Raw genomic sequence first — 20,137 nt, forward strand, 5'->3', positions numbered from 1 at the left:
AGCAAAGGGCAACAGGTTGGAATTGAATGGCTCACTACTAATGACCTTATCTTCATACATGGGGTGAACACTACTAATTGATAACTTAAGTTTAACTTTAGGGGCACAGAATTTGCATTCATCCAAGTGAGATGTTTTATGCATCTTAAAGAACAAACATATGATGCCTGCACTCCATCAAGCCCTGCTGGATGTCTCTAGTGAATTGGCACGGGGATATCCCTCCACTGGATCTACGCAGGATAGAGGTAGTAATCCTGAAACACACAACTAGGTCTGAGTATCAGGACCATGTTTATACCCAAGGCAATAACAACCTTCCAATTTATTGTGTAAAGGATTCAAATTAACAAGGTTTCCTCTTTTGAACTATACCCAATTGCTACAAACACATTGCAGTCAGTTCTCAATAAGTACTGCAGTTGGAAAGCCTGAACAGAACACCTGACCCATGTGCAAGTTTGTTCGTCTTGAAAATGGGACCGATTTTTTTTTTTTTACATGTTGAGAGTAGTCATCTCTCATCTAGTCATCTCCATTGTATTAAGGTGATGCAAAAAAATCAAAATCTGGGAAAACCAACCAAAACATTTCATCATGACAAGATGCCCCTGCTGAGAAACGTTTTTTTTCCCCCCTTACAACCACATTACCTTCCTTTATTTTGTGTGATCTTCACAGAAGTCACTTCCCAACTCTCAGATAAATACGTTTTTCCAGTTGTTATATTTAATAAATTGTACTCATAGAAAAAAAAGGAGGCAACAAGGCTCTGACAAATGATTGTATTTCTTAAACATCATCAACCTTTTTAAAAATGTAAACATTAATCAGTTCTACATTGTAGAAAGCTGACCCCTAAAAGACTGGAGGCAGACCTGTACACACAAATGGTACACTATCAAGGAGGAAAAAAAAATCCCAACACACTAACAAGAGTGTTATTAAAAACCCATGTGGCCCCAGGATTTTGGGACTGACCATGGTCCTGTGCCTGGACCAGTCTGTGATTATCTTCAGACACAGGACACACCACAAACCACAGGCCCATGCATCTGCTGCCAAAAAACCAGTGAAACAGTCTAAAAACATGGCACTTCTAAGCAGCTGGCCTCTGAGCTTTAGCAGCAGTGTGCTGGCAGTTCAGCCAGCGACAGCTGAAGAAAATCCACATCACTCAGTCATGACGTCTCTCAGATTCTCTCCTCTTCTCTTAGTCTGCTGTTCAGTTTGTCCACAACAATGCTGAGCTCTGTGTTCTTGTTCAACTTCAGGTAGAAGTCCTTCCTGATCGGATGAATGCTCAGCCAATCAGCAGCCACTTCTGCCAGTAAATGAATATGTTTCTCCATTTCCCCTGTTCATTAGTGAGGAAGAACAACAAATCAGATAAGTTATTTTCTGAACATTATCAGTAAGACAGCAAAAAGTTTCCTAACACAATAAAATTATATGTTTCTACCAGTTAAAATAATATAGAGACGTTGTGTGGCTGCTGTGTCCAGCTGCTGTGAACCAACCTGGGCAGAGAGCAGATCTGTAGCTGGCCACCATCCTGTTACAGGCTACCTCCATGATTAAAGCCGGTTTCTTCTCTGCAACAAAAACATTGCGGAGAAGCCTGGCCAGCTCTGGGAGCCGTGACATCATCACCAGGCGGTCCTCCTGGATGGGGTTTCGGATCATGGCTGCCTGGAGCTTCTGGGCCTCCTTTGCCCTGATCTGAAACACCAACAAACCAGCCAAAACAACATGATCGATTACAACATGGCTTTCTTACATGATCGATTACAACATAGTTTTCTGATGGCTAATTCAGCAAGACCAATACACCCATTAAGAACAGTCAAGTCCACCCCCACCTACTCCCTGTGTACGTACCCGGTCCAGCAGGGACTGGGAAACTCCTTTCAGGGCAGTTGGTACCGGAGCAGCTGATGTTTGGGGGACTGTGGAGTCCTGTGGAGATGTTGGCTCTTTACTCTCTGCAACTTTATCTTCAGTCTTCAGAGCCAGAGAAACCAGAGCCTTCTCCATCTGAGAAAACAGGAAGACAGAACAATACCATCAGATGTAGATGTACATTATTAATCCAAAATACATAACAAACTGATACCGACCAAGTGCAACTCTCCAGCTTTTATTACTGAAGCCAATGCAGAAGTACCAACAACTGCAGTTCCTTGAATGACCACTTGAGGCTGACCCCAGAAGAGAGTCAATCCACATCAGAGCCCATAGTAAAAATGGCCAACTTTACAGCAGAAATTAAACATGTTTACAACCTGGTACAAAAAGTGGTTTTGGCCTCTATACTAAATGTATATCTTACTGACCACTGTGCAGTGGTACTGCAGTGATACAGTACTTAGGGGCGTGGTCACTTTGACTGACAGGTAGACAGGAGCCGTCTGCTCAGCGTCATCTCGGCAGTCATTGCTAGCTAGCTAACTTTACTATAATCAGATGTTAGTTGGACTACATTTACCTTAAATTATTTGCAGTTATTCCCTTCCCTAATAACTAAGTTGTGGATCACCTTGCATGTAGATTGTTTAGGGAACCGTGGTCAAGAAGTGTTTTTAGCAGTCTTTACAATAATAGTCAGGGGATTATTTTAATGCGCTTTTTCAAAAGCAATACTACATTGTAGAAATACTTTTACTGTAAGTAAGAGTCCTGAGCATTGGCATCAAAATATACTAACAGTAATAGAAGTCAGTCAGGACAAAATGTACGTTTTTGATCAAAGAGTGTCGCAACTCTGAAATTCAGATGCCTCCAAGATGGCGACAGCTGGTACCACCCACTTTGAGCTTCATTTTTGCTATTCTAAAACCATGGTGGCTCTGCCCACTATTTATACAGTCAATGGTACCAACAGAGAGAGAGAAGTTTGACAAATACAGAGCAGCTGACAAGTAACCACTTTAACTCTAATACACTACCTTGGGTGTGATGAGTGAACGGGCCTTGTCCAGCACCTCCTGAGCTGTGGACAGTTTCTCAGTGTGAGGAGGCTGAGGCAGAGAGCTGGTCTGGACAGCTGGCACAGTATCCACATTAAAGCGAGGGTGCCAGCGGGTCAGTTTTTCTTCTGGAACAGACATGGGAGGATCCAACGAGGACAGGAAGACCTGCAGACAGAGAGCTGGTTAAGAAACTAGCTGAACAGAACCCTTCTATTAGTCACCAAAATGAAATCTCAATGTGTCGATGGAGACAGTCCTCTCAGCACATACCAAACCTGGTTTACTTTAAAGAGGTCATTGTGCTCATTTTCAGGTTCATACTTTTATTTGGGGGTCCTAGTAGAACAGGTTTACATACTTTATTTTTCAGAAAACATAATTTTTCTCATATGGTGCAGTGCTGCAGTATCCCTTTTCACACTGTGTCCAAAACGCAATGTTTTAGCTTTTATTTGAACATCTTGCCTCTGTTCAATGTTTGGTGCGAGTTGCACATGCACATTACTTAACAGGCAGGATGTAGCCAATCAGAGGCAGAGTTGGGCAGGTCATAAAATATAAATAAATAAATAAATTTACATAACGCCTGTTACATAGTGATGCACACAAGTTATGGAAATAAAGGCTCGACTCCAAATCAAGCGTTTCAGGCAGCACAGGAGCAGTGTTTTCAGTGGGAGACAGTCACACCCTTTGGCGTGGACTTTGGGCTTTTTCCCCTTGTCAGACCTTTTACATGCACAAAAATGCTTCATAACACAATAAAGGAAAGGCAAGAACCCCAAAAGCATAACATGACCTCTTTAAAACCCGGGACAGTGCTATGTTTAAAGTTGCTCCCCATCTGACGCCTAAGGCTTCAGGGGGAGTTGTGGCTACTTGTGACAAAACCAAATGGAGGCTACACTAAAGCAGCCACTAACCTTGTGGTGTTGTTTGACAATGCAGACCAGGTTCAGGTGGAAGATGCGTCTTCTCTCCAGGAGATGAGAGGCTGACAGGACGAGACGGGCTTCATTCTGGTCTGAGGAGGACAACCACACACATTCACAAAATTAATTAAAGAACACATGAAGGCATGACTATGACATCACGTCTGCAATTGAGTTTTGTTCCATCCTCCACTTTCAGAATGAAAGTGTTGTGACACCTTGATTTTGTTGAATTTCTCAGATTTTCGTAAATTTTTCTTTGATCTTTTACTATGACTAAGTAGGCTACATAGTAAAATGGTGTCTCTTTTGCTCTATGCCATTTCTGTGTCCGACTCCCTACTGGTCTCAGTGTTCTCTGTGCAGCTTAAAGCTGATTCCATCAAAACTAAAGTAGGCGCATATTCAGTGGGAGTAGAGCAAAATCAGTTCTTGGATGGAGCTACTGGGAGCTCTGTTGACCATGTAATAGCTATGTCCGGTAGAATCAAACATGGAATCAAGACAGACAGTTTAAGAAATATTTTTGACTAACCGGAGTGAATGATGGGCTCCACGGTAAGCTGGTAGCTGCCCCTCTTAATGCTGCTGTTGAAGGTTGGGATGTTCTTCTCCTGCCTGAATGTGTAGGCCTCAGGAAACACTGTCTTTATCTGACCCACATGGCTCTCCTCAAACCTCCTGCAAAGTGGATAAAGAAGAGATGCAATCATTAGCTTCTGTAGCCTGACAGTCAGTTCCAGCCTCCAGGATGTCATACAATCTTCCGAAAAATAAAAAGTTTTGTTAAAATGTAGACAGTTTGTTGCTTTTGAAGCTGAAAACTTCCAGTCCTAACATGTCAGCAGAATTGTAAAAAAGTCACATGAAATGCTTTAACAGTGTGGATTTTATTCATAGCCACACTTACAACTTCTCAAAACTTTTTCCCAAAATAATGGGTCAGTGAAATCAACAAATTTCTGAGTACACTTCTGTGCAACTGTGGCAGGAATCAAAATGCCACTGAATGCTGACTTCTTGTGACTCACACAGGGACTTCACTGATTGTAACCTAACATGCCCAACGTGTAATCTGTCATTCTCATTTAAATCTGAACAGTACAGCCACACCATCTCTCCATCCTTCCACCTACTTGTGCATCATGTCCTGAACTCCCTGTTTGATCTTGGCAAAGGTTGCCGTCTCACAGCGGTTATACAGCATGGCTACCACCGTTTCCATACTCCTGAACATCTCAGCCAGCACCTTGTACTGGTATGGCAGGGAGAGGCCAGGGGGGGCTGCCTGGGCAAGGGTGTGGTACCGCTGGTATGCTGGCTGTTCAGTACTGAGGGACAAGAGAAAGGGAAAAACTGTTTGGCTTCTGATTTTAGCAGGACTTAGTCAATACAGTGCAGGTGGTACACTATGTTTTCAGTACCACTGATACAAACACTCACCTGTCCTGAGTCTGTGTCTCACTCCTCTTGCTGTCCTCTGCCTCCCTCTCTTCGTTCCTCCTCTGAGCTTTAGCAGCAAGCGCTTTGGCTCGTGCCACAGTCAGCTTGAGGGCCTCAGCATCAGAGGTGGTGGCTGCGGCAGTTTTGGGGACATGACGGGAAGTATTGTGGGGTGCTGTATCAGCAGGAGAGGATGATGTGGAAACTAAAGTCAAGGCATCAGTGCTGACTAGTTCCTCTTCACGTTTCTTGATCCTCTGAAGGCGAGACTTGAGGGCTGCAATGTCCACTTTAGGTGGGGCCTGAAAGAAAGGGGGGTTATCATGCTGATGAATTCAAGACTCAAGTAAGGATAAGTGTCACAATATTCTATATTTGCATTGTTGTCAACTAATCCCATGTACAGAGCCAAACCAACAAACATATCCAACAAGAAATAATTGAGAGTTAGGGGTGGCTTAATTATAACAAAATTAAGAAAAAAAAGATTCACATAAGTATCGAGATTCTCCCACGATTCAAAATTGGTTCTCAAATGTTATAAAAAAAAAAACTGCAAGAATAGTGCAACAACCGGACAATTTACAGCACACACACGCTACAGTTAGTCTATTTAGCAGTGCACTACAAACAGCTTGTTGAAAATGCCTTATAGAACGTTATCCATGGGTCAATGTCATTTTCTGTGTGTGCCATCAACATGGTTTCTGTTAATCAGAAATCACCACCTTAGAGGGATATTCATTGTGTCCCGGGGCAATAACACCAACTTGTATATTATATACAACCTTATATGGTCATACCCAGAATCATATTGCGTTGCTATCAGATGTCACAAGCACGTCCAACAGCAACAGTGAGTGACAGCTACAGAGGAACATGATCGTGGGTATATTTTTCTGCATGTAATGGTCTTTTGTTTAAGATTGCTCTGTTTGTATCGGCCTAACTTTGCGCTCTATTTGAATGCAAACTTTTCAACTTTTCTTTATCTGATATCTCATAGTAAAAGCCAACGCTAGCTAGCAAACATTGTTATGGTAACTGTATGTCTTTACAAATATAGCTTGTTGGTTTCATCGCATTTTACTCTCCCCTCGCCATTAACCTCCTTCAAATTACAGCTAGCCAAGGGCTTTATGTCCTCTGCGTGTTCCTCTCAAGTTTAAAGTCAAATCGATGCAGGACTTGGTTCTGTAGGCTGCAGAGCACAGGAAATGTGTCCGGCTGATCTGCAAATGTCTGTCACAGTTTCCGAATATTTGGGATGCAGGCACATTGAAAATACACGGAGGGCCTTCTGTCCCAACAGACAGACACCGAGAATTTAACCTGCAAAAGTGTTTAACCTAACACTGTCAACCTCTCTTAGCCACATAATATATAACCACAGTATATTATGTGCATCATATATGTATCTGATTATGGTTTTTGCACTGACATCAATTCCAGTGCTGGTTAGGCTATAATGTACGTATAATTTAATAAAAATAATAATTTTTCATGTGAATTGGACAAGTCATTGATTTTAAAAAATACATAATAGTATACATGCATATACCTAGGATAAGTAAGTCATACTTTAGATTTAGGCTAGATGATGATGTTTCATAACCATATTTGAAGCGTCACTGCAAAAAGCGTGTGTGTATAAAATGATACTGGAACTTTTTTACGCCCCACTATATTAGCATCTGCTCCAAAAGTCGAGTGTTGGTTGGACTCCAACTTCCAGAGGAGCCTACAGACTGTACACTAGTGAAGCATTAACCAAACCCACTGCAGTTACCTTGCAGACCTGTCCTCCAGGGATCTTGCGGATGACCTGACCCCTCAGTGGAGAGCTGCTGGTCCTGTGTTCAGACACAGGAGAGGTTGGAGCTGCGGCCTGCTGGGTCACCTCGCTGGGCAGTGCCTGGACTTCAGCCTGGATAAAACAGTTACACAGCAAGCACACAGATTTAGCCCAGTCTTCATTGAGAGGAGTGTTGCACACGTAAACTGTGGCAGTATATGAAATCATTTCATTCAAGTTTTGCAGGCTGGCAACCAAAAGTGAGCAACTGTTTACTGGCTGCCATCTTTGTTTAGGTAATAAATGTTCAGACATTTGATATCAGGCAACAATGAATGAAGACAAGCCTTTAAAAAACAAACACTGTGTGTGGGTGAGGTACTGCCTGATGTCGGGACCTTTCACCATTAACAACACTAAACTTACATGCGGTGTGTCTTGAGGGAGGACCAGTTTCTTCCTGGCCTTCCTCCTCGGTGCCTTCTCCGGGACATTAGCTTTAGCCCTGACGGCCTCCTCTTGCCGTCTCTTCTTGGCCGTGCTGTGGTCGGCGGTGGCTGAAAACACGCATGCTCCGAGGTCAAACTCTTTATCCGAGGTCCGCTTTGGAGTCCGGGGACAGGAGGGGACATCTTTCACAGACTCTTCCTCGTGTAGCCCCACTGCCTCGTCGATAACCTGGACAAACTCTTCATGGACGGAGGACGAAAAGAGGAAATCGTCTCTGTTTGTAGAGGATCTCGAGCGTGTGCTGGCGGCGGTGATCCTAGACGAACCACGGCCGACCACAGCGCTGCTTCGCTGCTTAGCTGGTTTCACAGGACCGCCAATGCCTTTCTTTCTTTGCGCAAAGAAATCAGTAACTCGAGCCTGAGACATGCTGCTGCTGCTGCTGTGTGAGGTGGACACAAGAACCGCTGCGTCAAAACCTACACGGATCTACCACACACCGGAGTCGTTGAAGCTAGATATCAACAGGAAGAAGAAAAGAACTTTCGCGCGCATCCATAAAGCCACGCCCCTCGTGGGCTACGTCATAGGATAATTAACGCAGGAGGGCCGTTCTGATGAGATTTAAAGTCACACGTGTGAAACAAAGAGCTCATGTTCTTTGTTGTGCATACATTGTGATGGATTGGAGAACATACCAGTTAACTAACTGCCCTGTTGTTGGTTTGATGATCACTTTTATTTAATTGATCATTAAGTCTTTTTTCTAACCCACATGTTTGTGTGACACTGACTCATCCTTATATTAGGCTATACAAAGACAAAATTAAGGCAAAATAATACACATCAGCCAAATTAAATTCACAAACATAAAAGCTCAATTCCTTTTATTTATGGAGGTGATCAAACAATAGCTCTGTGAAGGATTTCTTTATCACAAAACAAAAAAAAGCTATCAAAGTAATTAATGTTTGCAATATCTTTAAGGTTGAATTAATTTATTGTCGTGACTGTGTCTATTTTTATTTCTACTTACCTCTGTCAAGCATTGCTCTTCATTAAGATTTTCAATGCTCAATCTGTAGCCTATGGGCATTTCTGTTGTCTTCCTCTGTTTCTGTATACGCTCTGTTGACAGTTTAAAATACAGTTGAGAAAAAAATAATTTACATTACTTTAGAATTCTTCTTATGTCCTCTAAAACGCTGTCACCCTAGTATATTGTCTGTAAACATAAGATGCCATCATGCGATTTGGTGGCATCAGCCCTTAAAATCTTAGGTGCCACGATTTAATCTGGGGAAATGAGAGAGAGTTGACTCTTTCCAGCTAAGTGCTGCAGTCATCCACAGATGAGGAGATGAAAACATGGATTACCTTCGGCAGACTGACATTAAAAAGTTTCTCTGTCTACTACTAGGCTCCATCAGCCTCTATAGAATGTGTAATCAAATAAAGTATCCAATACTGACTCCATATTTATCTATTTTGTTAAAGAAATGACTTATGTCCTGGTGTAATTACTCCAGATTGAAACTGAATGACTCAAAAGAACATTTTTAATCATTTTTGAGTCACCTGCCCTCACATGTCATGATCAATTTCACAGACACAAAGCAGCCTCAGTTATTTGCATTGAAAACAAGCTGTCAAAAAGGTATTATCTTTACTATTTGCCTTTTGTTGTGTTCATTTCCTCACACCACTTTGAATTTTTCTGCTGTGTGTGCTTGGTAACACGCGTCTACACATGTTGAAAGTCCCTTAATCCTAAAAAAAAATGTTGAATTATTTTACATTGTAGATTTTACCTTCGAAAACAAATGACAAATGAATAAAAGATAGTAATACCCCAACCATAACTTCCAGTGGTTTGATCTGCAGCCAGATTAACCTCACTTGATCACCCCCAACAATCATTAACAGAACAATATCCCCATTCTAGTGACTACTTTATTTTTTGAGTATTCTGTCTTAATCATCTCTTAATCTGTGCACACACCTCCTTCACCAAAACCCAAGGTCCTTAAATCACACATTTTGTGCTTTTAGTAGTTTCGTCTTGGGAACAAAAATATGAGATAACAGCATTAAAGTCAGTGTCTTTACTACTCACAGGTACTAACCTACTCCATACATATTGATCGTTAATATAAAAGGCTAAGGGGGCATTTAAAGAATAAATTTACCCCTAAATGAAAATTTTAAAATGTAAAGAAAAACAAAACCAACAACAATCTGAAAAAGAAAAAACATAAAATGGCTTGTTTGGCATAATGCAAGTCTCCAGAAGATTTAAGATCCCAAACTGATTTGATAAAACATCATTTACACCCTTTAAAAAAGCTGCAATTTTTACTTGGCTGCTAAGCTAAAAGCATTAGCGCACATCCTGTCTGAAGGGTACACCAGCTTGATCATGCTTTCAGGATGTGAATAACATCTTTTTAAATCAATCTGGAAACTCTGGGGGCTTCTGGATACTTGGATTAAGTTGGTCAAACTGTTGATTTGTTTTATTTCAGTTGTTTTTTATGTTTTAAAACAAGTCCCAAGCTACTTCAGTTGTTTAGCAAAATGCTGCAATGCTGTTCTACTGTCTAGCTCCAGAAATGTTTTGTGGACTACATATATATGTGGACTCTGTTACACATATATTTTTTCATACTTATCTCTAATTTTTGCCTTATCTTGTCAACAAGTGGTTATCAAAGTGGGGTCTGTGGACCACCAAGGGTCCTTGAGATGGTTCCAGGGGGTCCAAAGCTAAAAGGGGAATTATTTTTTCCACTATAATTAAAACCATAAGAAACACAATGACAGAATGTATGACTGTTTTGGTCATGTGTTTCATACACTTTCTATAATGAACATCTAAAAGCCAAATTCTTATTAGATGGGGGACACTGGTAACTAGTTGGTAACCATGCAAAGCTCCTGTGCTCCTGAGCACCAACAATCCCATGGTGCTCCAAGATCCCAGTTCAGACTGCTAGATGAATGGCTAACTGAGCTAACTAGCTAACCGCAGCTACAGTTAGCAGCAGTTACCTTGGTGATATACTGCCCCCTGTTTGTTTGGGAGCATGCCCATGTTCCCACAGCCCTATGTTCCCACGGCGTATTCAATTCAATTCAATTCAATTCAATTCAATTCAATTCAAAAAACTTTATTTGTCCCCGGGGGGCAATTCAAGGCCTATGAAGTGCTTCCAAAAAATCTTGTGGGAGGATAGGGCTTAAATTGAAGGGAAATGTAGGAACACAAGACCTAATTTTGAAAATGTCCTAGAAATGTGGGAACATAGGGCTGTGGAACCATTGGGCTGTGGGAACATAGGGATGACCCCGTTTGAGTATGAATTGGACAGTTGGCCAATTCTTATACAGTATATTGCATTTTTAATCTGCTTGATCCGGATCAAATTGTACTCACTCATTGATAACAGCCACATAAATATGGCTGACTTTTCGTCATCAAGATCCATGCATTATTCCCTGAGAAAATAAAAAATGATGAAAAACGGCTTATCTCACAATATTAATGAAAGAGAGAAAAAAACATGAATCGGTCCCTTTATCCAGATCGGCACCAAGAGTTAATGGGCTCTATTCTGGGCCGAGACCATCCTCCAGCCAAGTCTCATGAAAATCTATTCATTAGTTTTTGTGTAGTGCTGCTGACAAACCAACCACGCAACCACTTATACAGTGTTGCCTTCACTGTCCCATGTTTTCACAATATTTATCTGTACGCTAGGGGACGCCACTGACACAACAATGTCGTTTAAATTGGTTAGAACATGCGAAACCTATTTCTAGAGCCAGGATTGATTGACGCCGTCATGTCAGAAATGCCAATCTATAAACACGCTAAACATTTTGTAACAGATGCCAACACAGTCCCAAGAATAGGCCCGTGTAATAAGTTTCCCTTAGATTTCCCTCCTGACGGGTTCCCTCGCTAACACCAGCAGTAAAGCAGTGCAGCGGAGCCGGGCTGCGGTGCTGGCTGTCTGGAAGTTGAATGTATTTGCAGCAGGGAGGTGAACAGCAGCAGCAGCGGCAGCAGCTCACTGGTGAATAGCTCCTCTATGAACGCCCTTCAGACTGACTTGCCTGTGAATCACATTTTCCACCTACAACACTGTACTTCAGACTGGGCCCCTCCGAAGGAACACATGCAACACAACCCTTCTTCACTGGAGCGAGTGGATCTGCTGCTGAGCTGTAACGCAACAGGAGATCACTACAGAAACTTTTGTCTCAACTTGAAAACTTTCTTTAAGAGTTTCTTTTGTCTTTTTGATGGGAGATCATGAGCGAGTATCGGAATAATCGTCTGTTCATTCCTTTGTCACACTTAATCAGTCAACCCGGATGGAGCCGTTTGACTTGGCGAAGCAGCGTGTCTGCCTGGATCAATCCTAGATATTGATATCCCAGCTGATTATCGCATTGATCCGCACTGACATGGATCTTCAGGTGGTTGTCTGGCTCTTCTACTGCTTCCTGCTGCCCACCGTGCTGTTAACAGGTAACTAAGTAACACTTTCTCTTAACTATGTGTAATTACAACGATGAACAAGTAGCACAAAGTTTCACAGAAGCGCCGATCTGCTTCATGTGGCTCACGGTGACTCGAGCCCCGGAGCTGAAACGTGCTGGGTGGTGAACCGCTGAAGCAGCTGGAGGGAAAACTGTGAAAACGTCGCAAAGATTTTAAGAGTTTTCCAGCTGTTTTTTCCTGCTTACTGCTCTGAGACGAGTCGAGACAACTGCAGATGATACTCGGGATGTATGTCCGCACTGCTGGCAAATGCACACGGTGAACATAAAGCGAAGTTTTCAGCAGAAACCTCAGTCCTGTTCAGAATGGGTGTCGCCTCCTGTGGTGTAACGCTGTTGTGAAAAAGTGAAATGGATTCTTTCACAGGTCACTGCTTTGTTGTTGGAATATGAGCCGAGTTAAGGGTGACTCCAAACTCATTTAGTTTATAGTTTATAAGTGTGTGTTAGCTGATATGAACAGGAATCCTTCACTGGCTGATATAGGTTATAGGATATAGGATAGGTTCAGTTAGGGACAACTTGTGCCAGTTTAGAGCTGTGGTGCATGTGAAACTTGCACTGCTTTATCTGATTGTTGATATAAACAGAGATTAGGGAAAAAAATGACGATGGTGTACAGAAAGTTTTGTGTCAGTCAGATACTCAGAACACATGACTCAGAGGTGCAGTCACACTGACAGACATTTCATTTGAGAAGAGGAAGGTCAATAATTTAACTCCTCTTCTGTTTCAGTTATCTTTTAAGTATTAGGGGGCGACCAATACTTTTTTCAGGGCAGATACTGATTATTAGAAATCCAGGAGACCGATAACTGGAATCAACATACATTTACAAGAAAAATACAAATCTTAGTGTCAAAGTTGAGAATAACCTGTGATAGAATGTAACTAACTAAAGTGTACTTAAATGTTGTACTTATGTACAATTTTGAGGTGCTTTGCTTCGGTATTTCCATTTTCTACTACGAAATACCTTCACACCACTCCATTTATTTGATAAATTTAACAACTAGTCACTTTGCAAATTCAGATTATTCAGTGCTGATCGACTATTATTTATGGCATCAGATAGTGTTAGGGACACAGAGACCACAGAGTGGTGACGACTAACAGAGAAACAGTGCTGATTCAGGACCAAGTACTGAATTTTTAAATGTATTTATTTAATCAGCAATCAGACACAAAAGTCACCGATATGGATAATTGGAAAAATGCTGAATATTGGCCCTGATATTCGGCCAGAACAATAATCGTTCAACCCCTAATAAGTATAGTGGTCAATCATGCAAACATTTTCTAAGATGCAGGAGTCAGGCTGACCTCATGTAGGGCGACTGTGAAAGCAGGTTTTTATGACCCATATTTACATACATAAGGCTGCGACCTCTAGTGGAGGTAAGGTCCTACAAAGTTCCACAAAGCTTTGTAGTTGGTTGCACTCACGATAAAGTGAAAAACAATTCTCTCCAATTTATTTCCCTGCCATGTCTGAAAAAGACCTCACTAGAATGGCTTCATGGCTCCAAGCTATACCCTGCATCTTCCACACACACAAAACTTGTAAGTATCATAAAGTTGTGTTTGCCACAGACCTTATTTCCTGCAATAATCCAAAATCCAACTGAAAAGCCCCATTGACTTTTTGTTTAGGGAACTAGGGCGATGCTAACTTCTGGATTAGTTTACAAAAAATCGTCATCCCTGCAGGACTCTATTGGCAGCAAAGAAACACTGGACCATTATCGTTGCCGAAAGAATTCATGGTAATGGTATTATTGTCATATATATACACTGTAAATAACATGTATATTATTGCAGTCTTGAGTTCCAGTGATTTCTACAGCTGTCATGTTTCTGTGATGGAATGAGTGAACACAAACTACTTTGTCACAAAAACATTCATGAAGTTTAGTTCAGTAATGAATTTATTATAGGTTTTCTGAAAATGTGACCAAATCTGTTGGATTAAATATACACATACAGTAATTGTAATATTTGGTAAAATGTCTCCTGGTCATTTTCACCTCAGTTAGGTGTTTTTGATATCCATCCACAAGCTTCTGGTCGTCCTCTGGCTGAATTTTTAACCATTCCTCTTGACAGAATCAGTGAAGTTCAACTAAATTTGTTGTTTTCCTGGCACAGACTTGTTTTTTCAGCACAGTCCACATGTTCTCGATGGGGTTTAAGACTGGACTTTGTGAAGGCCATTCCAAAACCTCAGTTCTAGCCTGATTGATCCATTCCTTTACCACTTCTGATGTGTGTTTGGGATCATTGTCCTGTTGGAACACCCAACTGCACCCAAGAGCCAATCTTCTGCTGATGATTTTAGGTTTCCTGAAGAATTTGGAGATAATCCTCCTTCTTCATTATTCCATTTACTTTCTTCTTCTTACGGTATTTTTTCATTGTTAATGTGATCAGCAGCAAACTTCAGTCGAGCTTTAAGATGCCGTTGGAGCAAGGGCTTCTTTATTGCACTGCAGCCTCTCAGCCCATGTTGATGTAACTTGACTGTGGACACTGACACCTGTCTTCCAGCAGCTTCTAATCCATTGCAGACTTGCTTTTTGGTGGTTTTTGGTTGGCTCTTGACCATCTTGACCAGTTTTCTCTCAGCAGCAGGTGATAGTTTGTGTTTTCTTCCTGATGGTGGCAGTGACACAACTGTGCCATGCACTTTATACTTACAAACAGTTGTTTGTACAGTTGATCTTGGGACCTGTAACTGCTTTGAAATGGCTCCAAGTGACTTTCCTGACTTGTTCAAATCAGTAATGTGATTTTTCAGATCAATTCAGATCGGCCTGCTTGCTCCACCTAACCAACTTAGAGACACTCATTTGGTGAAAAACGGCTCCAGAGAATGAGTAAAGAGGTCGGAGTGTTACTACAGCTTAATAATTTGAGTGAGGCATAGAGAACGCAACCAACGAAGCTAACCAATCAGAGGCGGAGTAGGGCAGGTCTTATGAGAACGAGTCTGTCACTAAGCAGTGAAATATTTATATCAGTGAAACATTTTGCCAATAATCATTGGACACAACTCTCTATCTGTGCTTCATTTCCTATCTGCAAAGATTCTGAAACACAAGGGTGCAGGATTAAAAAGAAAATCTTAAGCAGCACAATGACCCAAAAGAGAGGGACTTCTGTCTCACACATATGTGAACTTATTTATTGCCCTGGTGTGGTCTTTCATCACGATGAACGTTGCAGAAAGCCTGGCACGGGACTACCGCATGCGACTGCTGTGGTTCGCTCTAACTATAAGATAATGTATGAGCCTAATTCCTACTGTGAATAGTTTTACACTGAAACTATCAGAGCAGAAACTCCTTATACATTCTGTATGCAAAAGTATGGATGTATCACATTTTGAAAGCTAACAGATGAATGAGTGAGCTCAGATCTTGAACACAGTTGCTGCTGCTGATCCTGTGGTGAAACTCATAATTACTTGTTTTGAGTGTGTCAGATGGAATACAGCCTCTCGCACATTGAGTGAATGACAGGACCTTACCGTATGTGCATAACTTGTTACATATGTCACATAATGTGTTCTGCATGCAGCTGTTCAGCTGTCCCAATGAGATGTGCCAACCTTTGGTCAAAGCACGTCATACAACAAGACTGAAAAAGACTCATGTACATGACCTTGGTGTCCTCAATGGTAGCCACGGTCCTGGAACCAGTGCGGGATGTCCAACTCTGTCTTCTATGAGTGAAAAAAGTAACTACTTCATAAGAAACACAAAAAAAACAACAAAACAAAACAAAAATCCCCCAAAACAAAATGAAGTGGTGGGGCTGGTTATTTACAGGATGCTCACTAAAAAGTGCTTGGAAATGCTTGCTTTGGTTGTACTGACACAGCCACCTGTGATATTGCTTTCAGGAAACCTGTTGGATACAAAAATAATTCAGCACCATTATCTAATATGCAACTGTTCATATCATTTATCATAAGTACAGTCGACTTCTTCCAGATGTTAGAGACATGTTTGAAGTAAACAAATTGTTCTGCTACAGAATTGTCTTATATCTGGTGTACACACACACACAGACACACACGCATGTATATTTGGGTGATCAAGAGGGAGAGAGAAAGCATAGAGACAGAGTATGTGTGTGTGTGTGTGTGTGTGTGTGTGTGTGTGTGTGTGTGTGTGTGTTTCAGGCAGGATGTCACTGGCTAGAACTTGCAGTAGTTCTGTCAACGGTTCACACGGGTTTCGACGGAAGTGAATCATGCCAATAAAGTTGCCAAGACAATGCTTCACATAAACACACACACACACACACACACACACACACACACACACACACATGCTATCTGCAACAACTATCTGCAGTTGGTGGTCCAGTAGATAGTCCAGTAATAAAAATAGTGGTCCAATAAGTAGTCCTACAGTGAACTGGAGAGTGACAATCCATCATCATCCATCAATCCATCCATTTGCCATACTTGCTCATCCTGTTAAGGATTTTTAGGGCTAGAGCCTATCCCAGCATGTGTCACTCCATAAACAGCTGTGTGCATCAGTGTTTGTGGTACCACACCTGCTTTGCCTGTAACCAGTTAACTGTGAACCAGCTGAAAGTGTGATCTAGCAGACTCTTAAAGGTATGATGATAGATGCCCAGTGGACAGGCTGAGTATTACTAAGACTGAAGAGTTGTGGCTTCTTCAAAGTGGTAAAATGAAATGTGAACAGTGAATGGATCAGAACAAAAGATAGCTCATCCAAATGTTTGCACTAGGAGGAGTGACATGGTGAAGTTGTTCAGACTTCAGGCAAATCAGATCTGTTATTTGCAAGAGATTAGATTGTATCTGTGTGTCCAGACAGCACCAGCCTATCTGCATGGGTTGTATATATGTTATTTATTTATTTTTGATTCACTGAGAGCAATGCTCTCTTTTCTAGGAATGCCCTGATCACACTCACAGCTACATATGGCTTCTCTAACCTACTCATAAGAAGTGCCAGCAGACAATTTATTTCAGCGTCAGTCATCCATCCTGCTCAGCTATAGTAGAGGCAGGGATTCTGCTCAGCTGCTCATAGGCACTTCTGTCACTCTGGAATCAACCCTGTCTTTTAGAAATTATGTTTGTATATTATTGTTGTTGTTATATATTATTATGTTGTGGTGAAACGTAATCACTGGCTGGATTTTGATTATAGACGTTTGTAGACCTTTGAGTGTTTAGACAACAAGAGCGCTTCGGTTAAGCTTAGGGAAAGCTTGTAATAAAACAAAATGTCGCTGCTGACCTTTTTGATGTATTAAAACAGCCCATGATCTTTTCCTAACCTTAAAGGCAGACAGGATTCAGGATTTCTCGATTCCTATTTGTTGAATCTTATTTCCAGGTCCTCAAATACTGACGCTTTGGGTTGGTAGCTCGCCAAATGGGAAGCAACAATCTTTCTTGAGAATTGCTGATGCCTAGAAATGTCCCGAATACAGTAGAACAGTAACAAATAACAGGCAGAGAGCAGGAACCCTGCAGATACAGACACCACCACAAACATTTTTTGTGGGGACTACTTTTATATAAGTCTAAAAATTGTTTTAGGAAAATCCTGCATGGTATACCTTTAACCAAGTTCTGCCAGTGCCTAACAATTCAATAAAAAAGTTGAATAATGCTACTGTCACGGGTTAGTGGATTGCAAGATTGCCTATTTTAAACAAATAAAACACACTGATCATTTTTGCGACTTGCCATGTACGTTAATTAACAACATTTCCTCAATATGTTAATAGAAAATGTAATTCGGTTAGCATTATGTTACCTAAAAAAGTATTTCAAATCGCATTTCAAGTCACGTCTAAATGTGGCTTGGATCTAATTTGCAAAAATCACATTTCGTTGTTTCAGGTTTTTTGCAGTCCAGACTTTCCAAGACTGATCTGGATACATTCTGGATATGCCAAAAAACTGATTTGGGCCAGCAGTCTGAACAAGGCCAAATGTAGCTAGGGCCCAAAGGCATTGATTTGGTTTCAGAAATGAGAGGCACACATGGTATCTTCACCCAAAAAAGAAAGCAGAAAGACATTGTGCTTTCAGTAGTCAAACAAGGAATCAGAAATGCTTTGTTCATTGCTGTGCCATTATTACAGTAATGTGTAATAATAATGGTAAAGATTTGATACTTATTATACTAATACTAATCATTGTTGTTTATCCATTTACTGCAAAGAGCACTCATTTACTGTCTTACTGTTACTGACTCCCCGTCATACATAATTACAAATTTATCACCTCTAAATCAAATTAAAGATTGAATGTTTTTTCCCAAAACACACAGAGGAGGTTGCAGTATCTTTCCCCGGCCTGCATCTTTTAAGATGGTTGATAAGATGGTTTGGGCTCTCTGTATAGTAGGCAATGTAGCCCAGCAGAAAACTACTCACTATTGCAACAGCAGGGGAGAATGGGGTAAGTCTAGTCAGTAGGTAAAATGAGCCACCCTCTGTGTCTAGGTAACCATAAACAAAAGTAGTCATGTTACCACAAATTAGGGAAGTATACTTAACATTACTCAGTTCATGTTGGACTGAAGTTCATGGGCAGAGTGATACGCAGACCAGAGCAAAAAAACAAGATCATAAACTACGCATAACTGATGATCTGAGCCAATGTGTGAAACAATAAATGTGCCAGTGATGTTAGGGCAAGTTGATCCAGTGGCTCACACACACACAGGCACATGCAGGCGCGCGTGCACACACATACTTTTTGTGTGTCACAAGTTCCTGTTAATGTTTGATGACTGCCACACACAAATATGTTGTACAAAAAAAGGCACAATTGGACAGACTGTACATTCATTGTTTCATACAGAGATGAGATTTTAATCTTTACTGGAAATGTCAGCATGTTTATTAAGCATTCACAAACATGTGGTTTTACCCCAAGCTCATTTTACTCTCACCTTGGGGCAAGTTGTGCCATAGGACTACTTTTTTTCAGTAGTCATTGTTCTGAAATCATCATAATTAGAGAGCTTGTTTTAATGTCCATGGGTACACAACAACCTGAGGTATTTATAGTAACTATATTTGAAACAAATACACTTTTATTTTACAATAAAATCATCAAATGTTAGAAGTGGCTCATCTTACCTCGCTCTCCCCCAAGCTTGGGGAAAGCTTCTACCTAAAAAATGTCTCAAGTCACTGCTGACCTTTTCTGTATTGACACTGTGCCACACAGCAGGGAGAGGAAAACCCAAAGTCTCCTTTGTGTTGTAGCTACCACGAGTCCCTTATGTATAAGTTCGTAATGGGTCTTACATCTATGATGGATACTTTTTTGCTTTCAGTGTCACTTCTGAATAAATGGTCAAGAATGGTTGTGGATATGTTTAACAGGTCCAGTTTTGTGACCACTTGTGTTGCTTACCATAAGAGATTCTCACAGAGATTTTCACTTTCACTATGTATATATAGACCAATCTCCTGGTTGATTTACATGTTATGCACATTACTGCAGTGGCAGATTGTAACTGAAACACATTTTTAATGACAGTGAAGCAGAGCTGTTGATTTTCATGAAGCAAAGGCTTGAAGAGTTTGATTTAAATTTTTTTCCCCCCAAAGTTGAAGTTTTTTGTTGCATAGAAAAGACATCTAGACGTCTGATACAGTCATTTAGACTGTGACTCTAATGAAATTTTGATGGCTGTATGTTTAACATAGCCCTTTTCACACAGAGACTCTGCATTATCATTGCAGTGAAGGCTCGCCATTTCTCCACCTTTGTTTGTTCACACCGAACCAAGCAGGTCCGGTGTAAAGCCGACCCAGTGCGTCAATTCATACAGCACTCCGGCGCTGCGGATCCAAAAGAGGCGTGACGGTGCACGTCATGATGTTGACATCTGTGTGTTTTTTTTCAACAAAATAATCCACCTGTTAAGGTAAACATGTATGGACCCACTGTTTATAAT

General features: G+C 41.1%; 2 protein-coding genes across 2 annotated transcripts in view; one reads left to right on the forward strand and one right to left on the reverse strand.

The window, feature by feature from the left end:
- Positions 1-771: 771 nt before the first annotated feature.
- On the reverse strand, positions 772-8,140 carry cdt1 (chromatin licensing and DNA replication factor 1). The gene is made up of 10 exons (XM_073481356.1): positions 7,569-8,140; positions 7,137-7,274; positions 5,348-5,649; positions 5,041-5,235; positions 4,440-4,585; positions 3,896-3,996; positions 2,949-3,137; positions 1,882-2,037; positions 1,521-1,722; positions 772-1,357 (listed from the first exon to the last, which is right to left on the reverse strand). The coding sequence occupies exons 1-10, from the start codon at positions 8,019-8,021 to the stop codon at positions 1,194-1,196; spliced, it is 2,046 nt and encodes a 681-aa protein (XP_073337457.1). The 5' UTR covers positions 8,022-8,140; the 3' UTR covers positions 772-1,193.
- A 3,902-nt stretch (positions 8,141-12,042) lies between these two features.
- piezo1 (piezo type mechanosensitive ion channel component 1 (Er blood group)) overlaps positions 12,043-20,137 on the forward strand; it is a 99,938-nt gene continuing 91,843 nt past the window's right edge. The window contains exon 1 of the mRNA XM_073482491.1: positions 12,043-12,129. Within this exon, the coding sequence (XP_073338592.1) occupies positions 12,066-12,129 (64 nt within the window). The 5' untranslated portion in view covers positions 12,043-12,065. The remainder of the gene's footprint in view (positions 12,130-20,137) is intronic.

The sequence above is a fragment of the Pagrus major genome, chromosome 15 (assembly GCF_040436345.1).
Source record: "Pagrus major chromosome 15, Pma_NU_1.0".
Classification (NCBI taxonomy): domain Eukaryota; kingdom Metazoa; phylum Chordata; class Actinopteri; order Spariformes; family Sparidae; genus Pagrus; species Pagrus major.

What these genes read in the sequence shown, in the direction of transcription:
- cdt1 (XM_073481356.1), bottom strand. Translation starts at nt 8,021, where the DNA reads ATGTCTCAGGCTCGAGTTACTGATTTCTTTGCGCAAAGAAAGAAAGGC. An exon ending in CTGGAGGACAGGTCTGCAAG is followed by an intron (nt 5,650 to 7,136) that starts GTAACTGCAGTG and finishes CCTTTCTTTCAG; the next exon opens with GCCCCACCTAAAGTGGACAT. An exon ending in GTTCAGGACATGATGCACAA is followed by an intron (nt 4,586 to 5,040) that starts GTAGGTGGAAGG and finishes TCCACTTTGCAG; the next exon opens with GAGGTTTGAGGAGAGCCATG.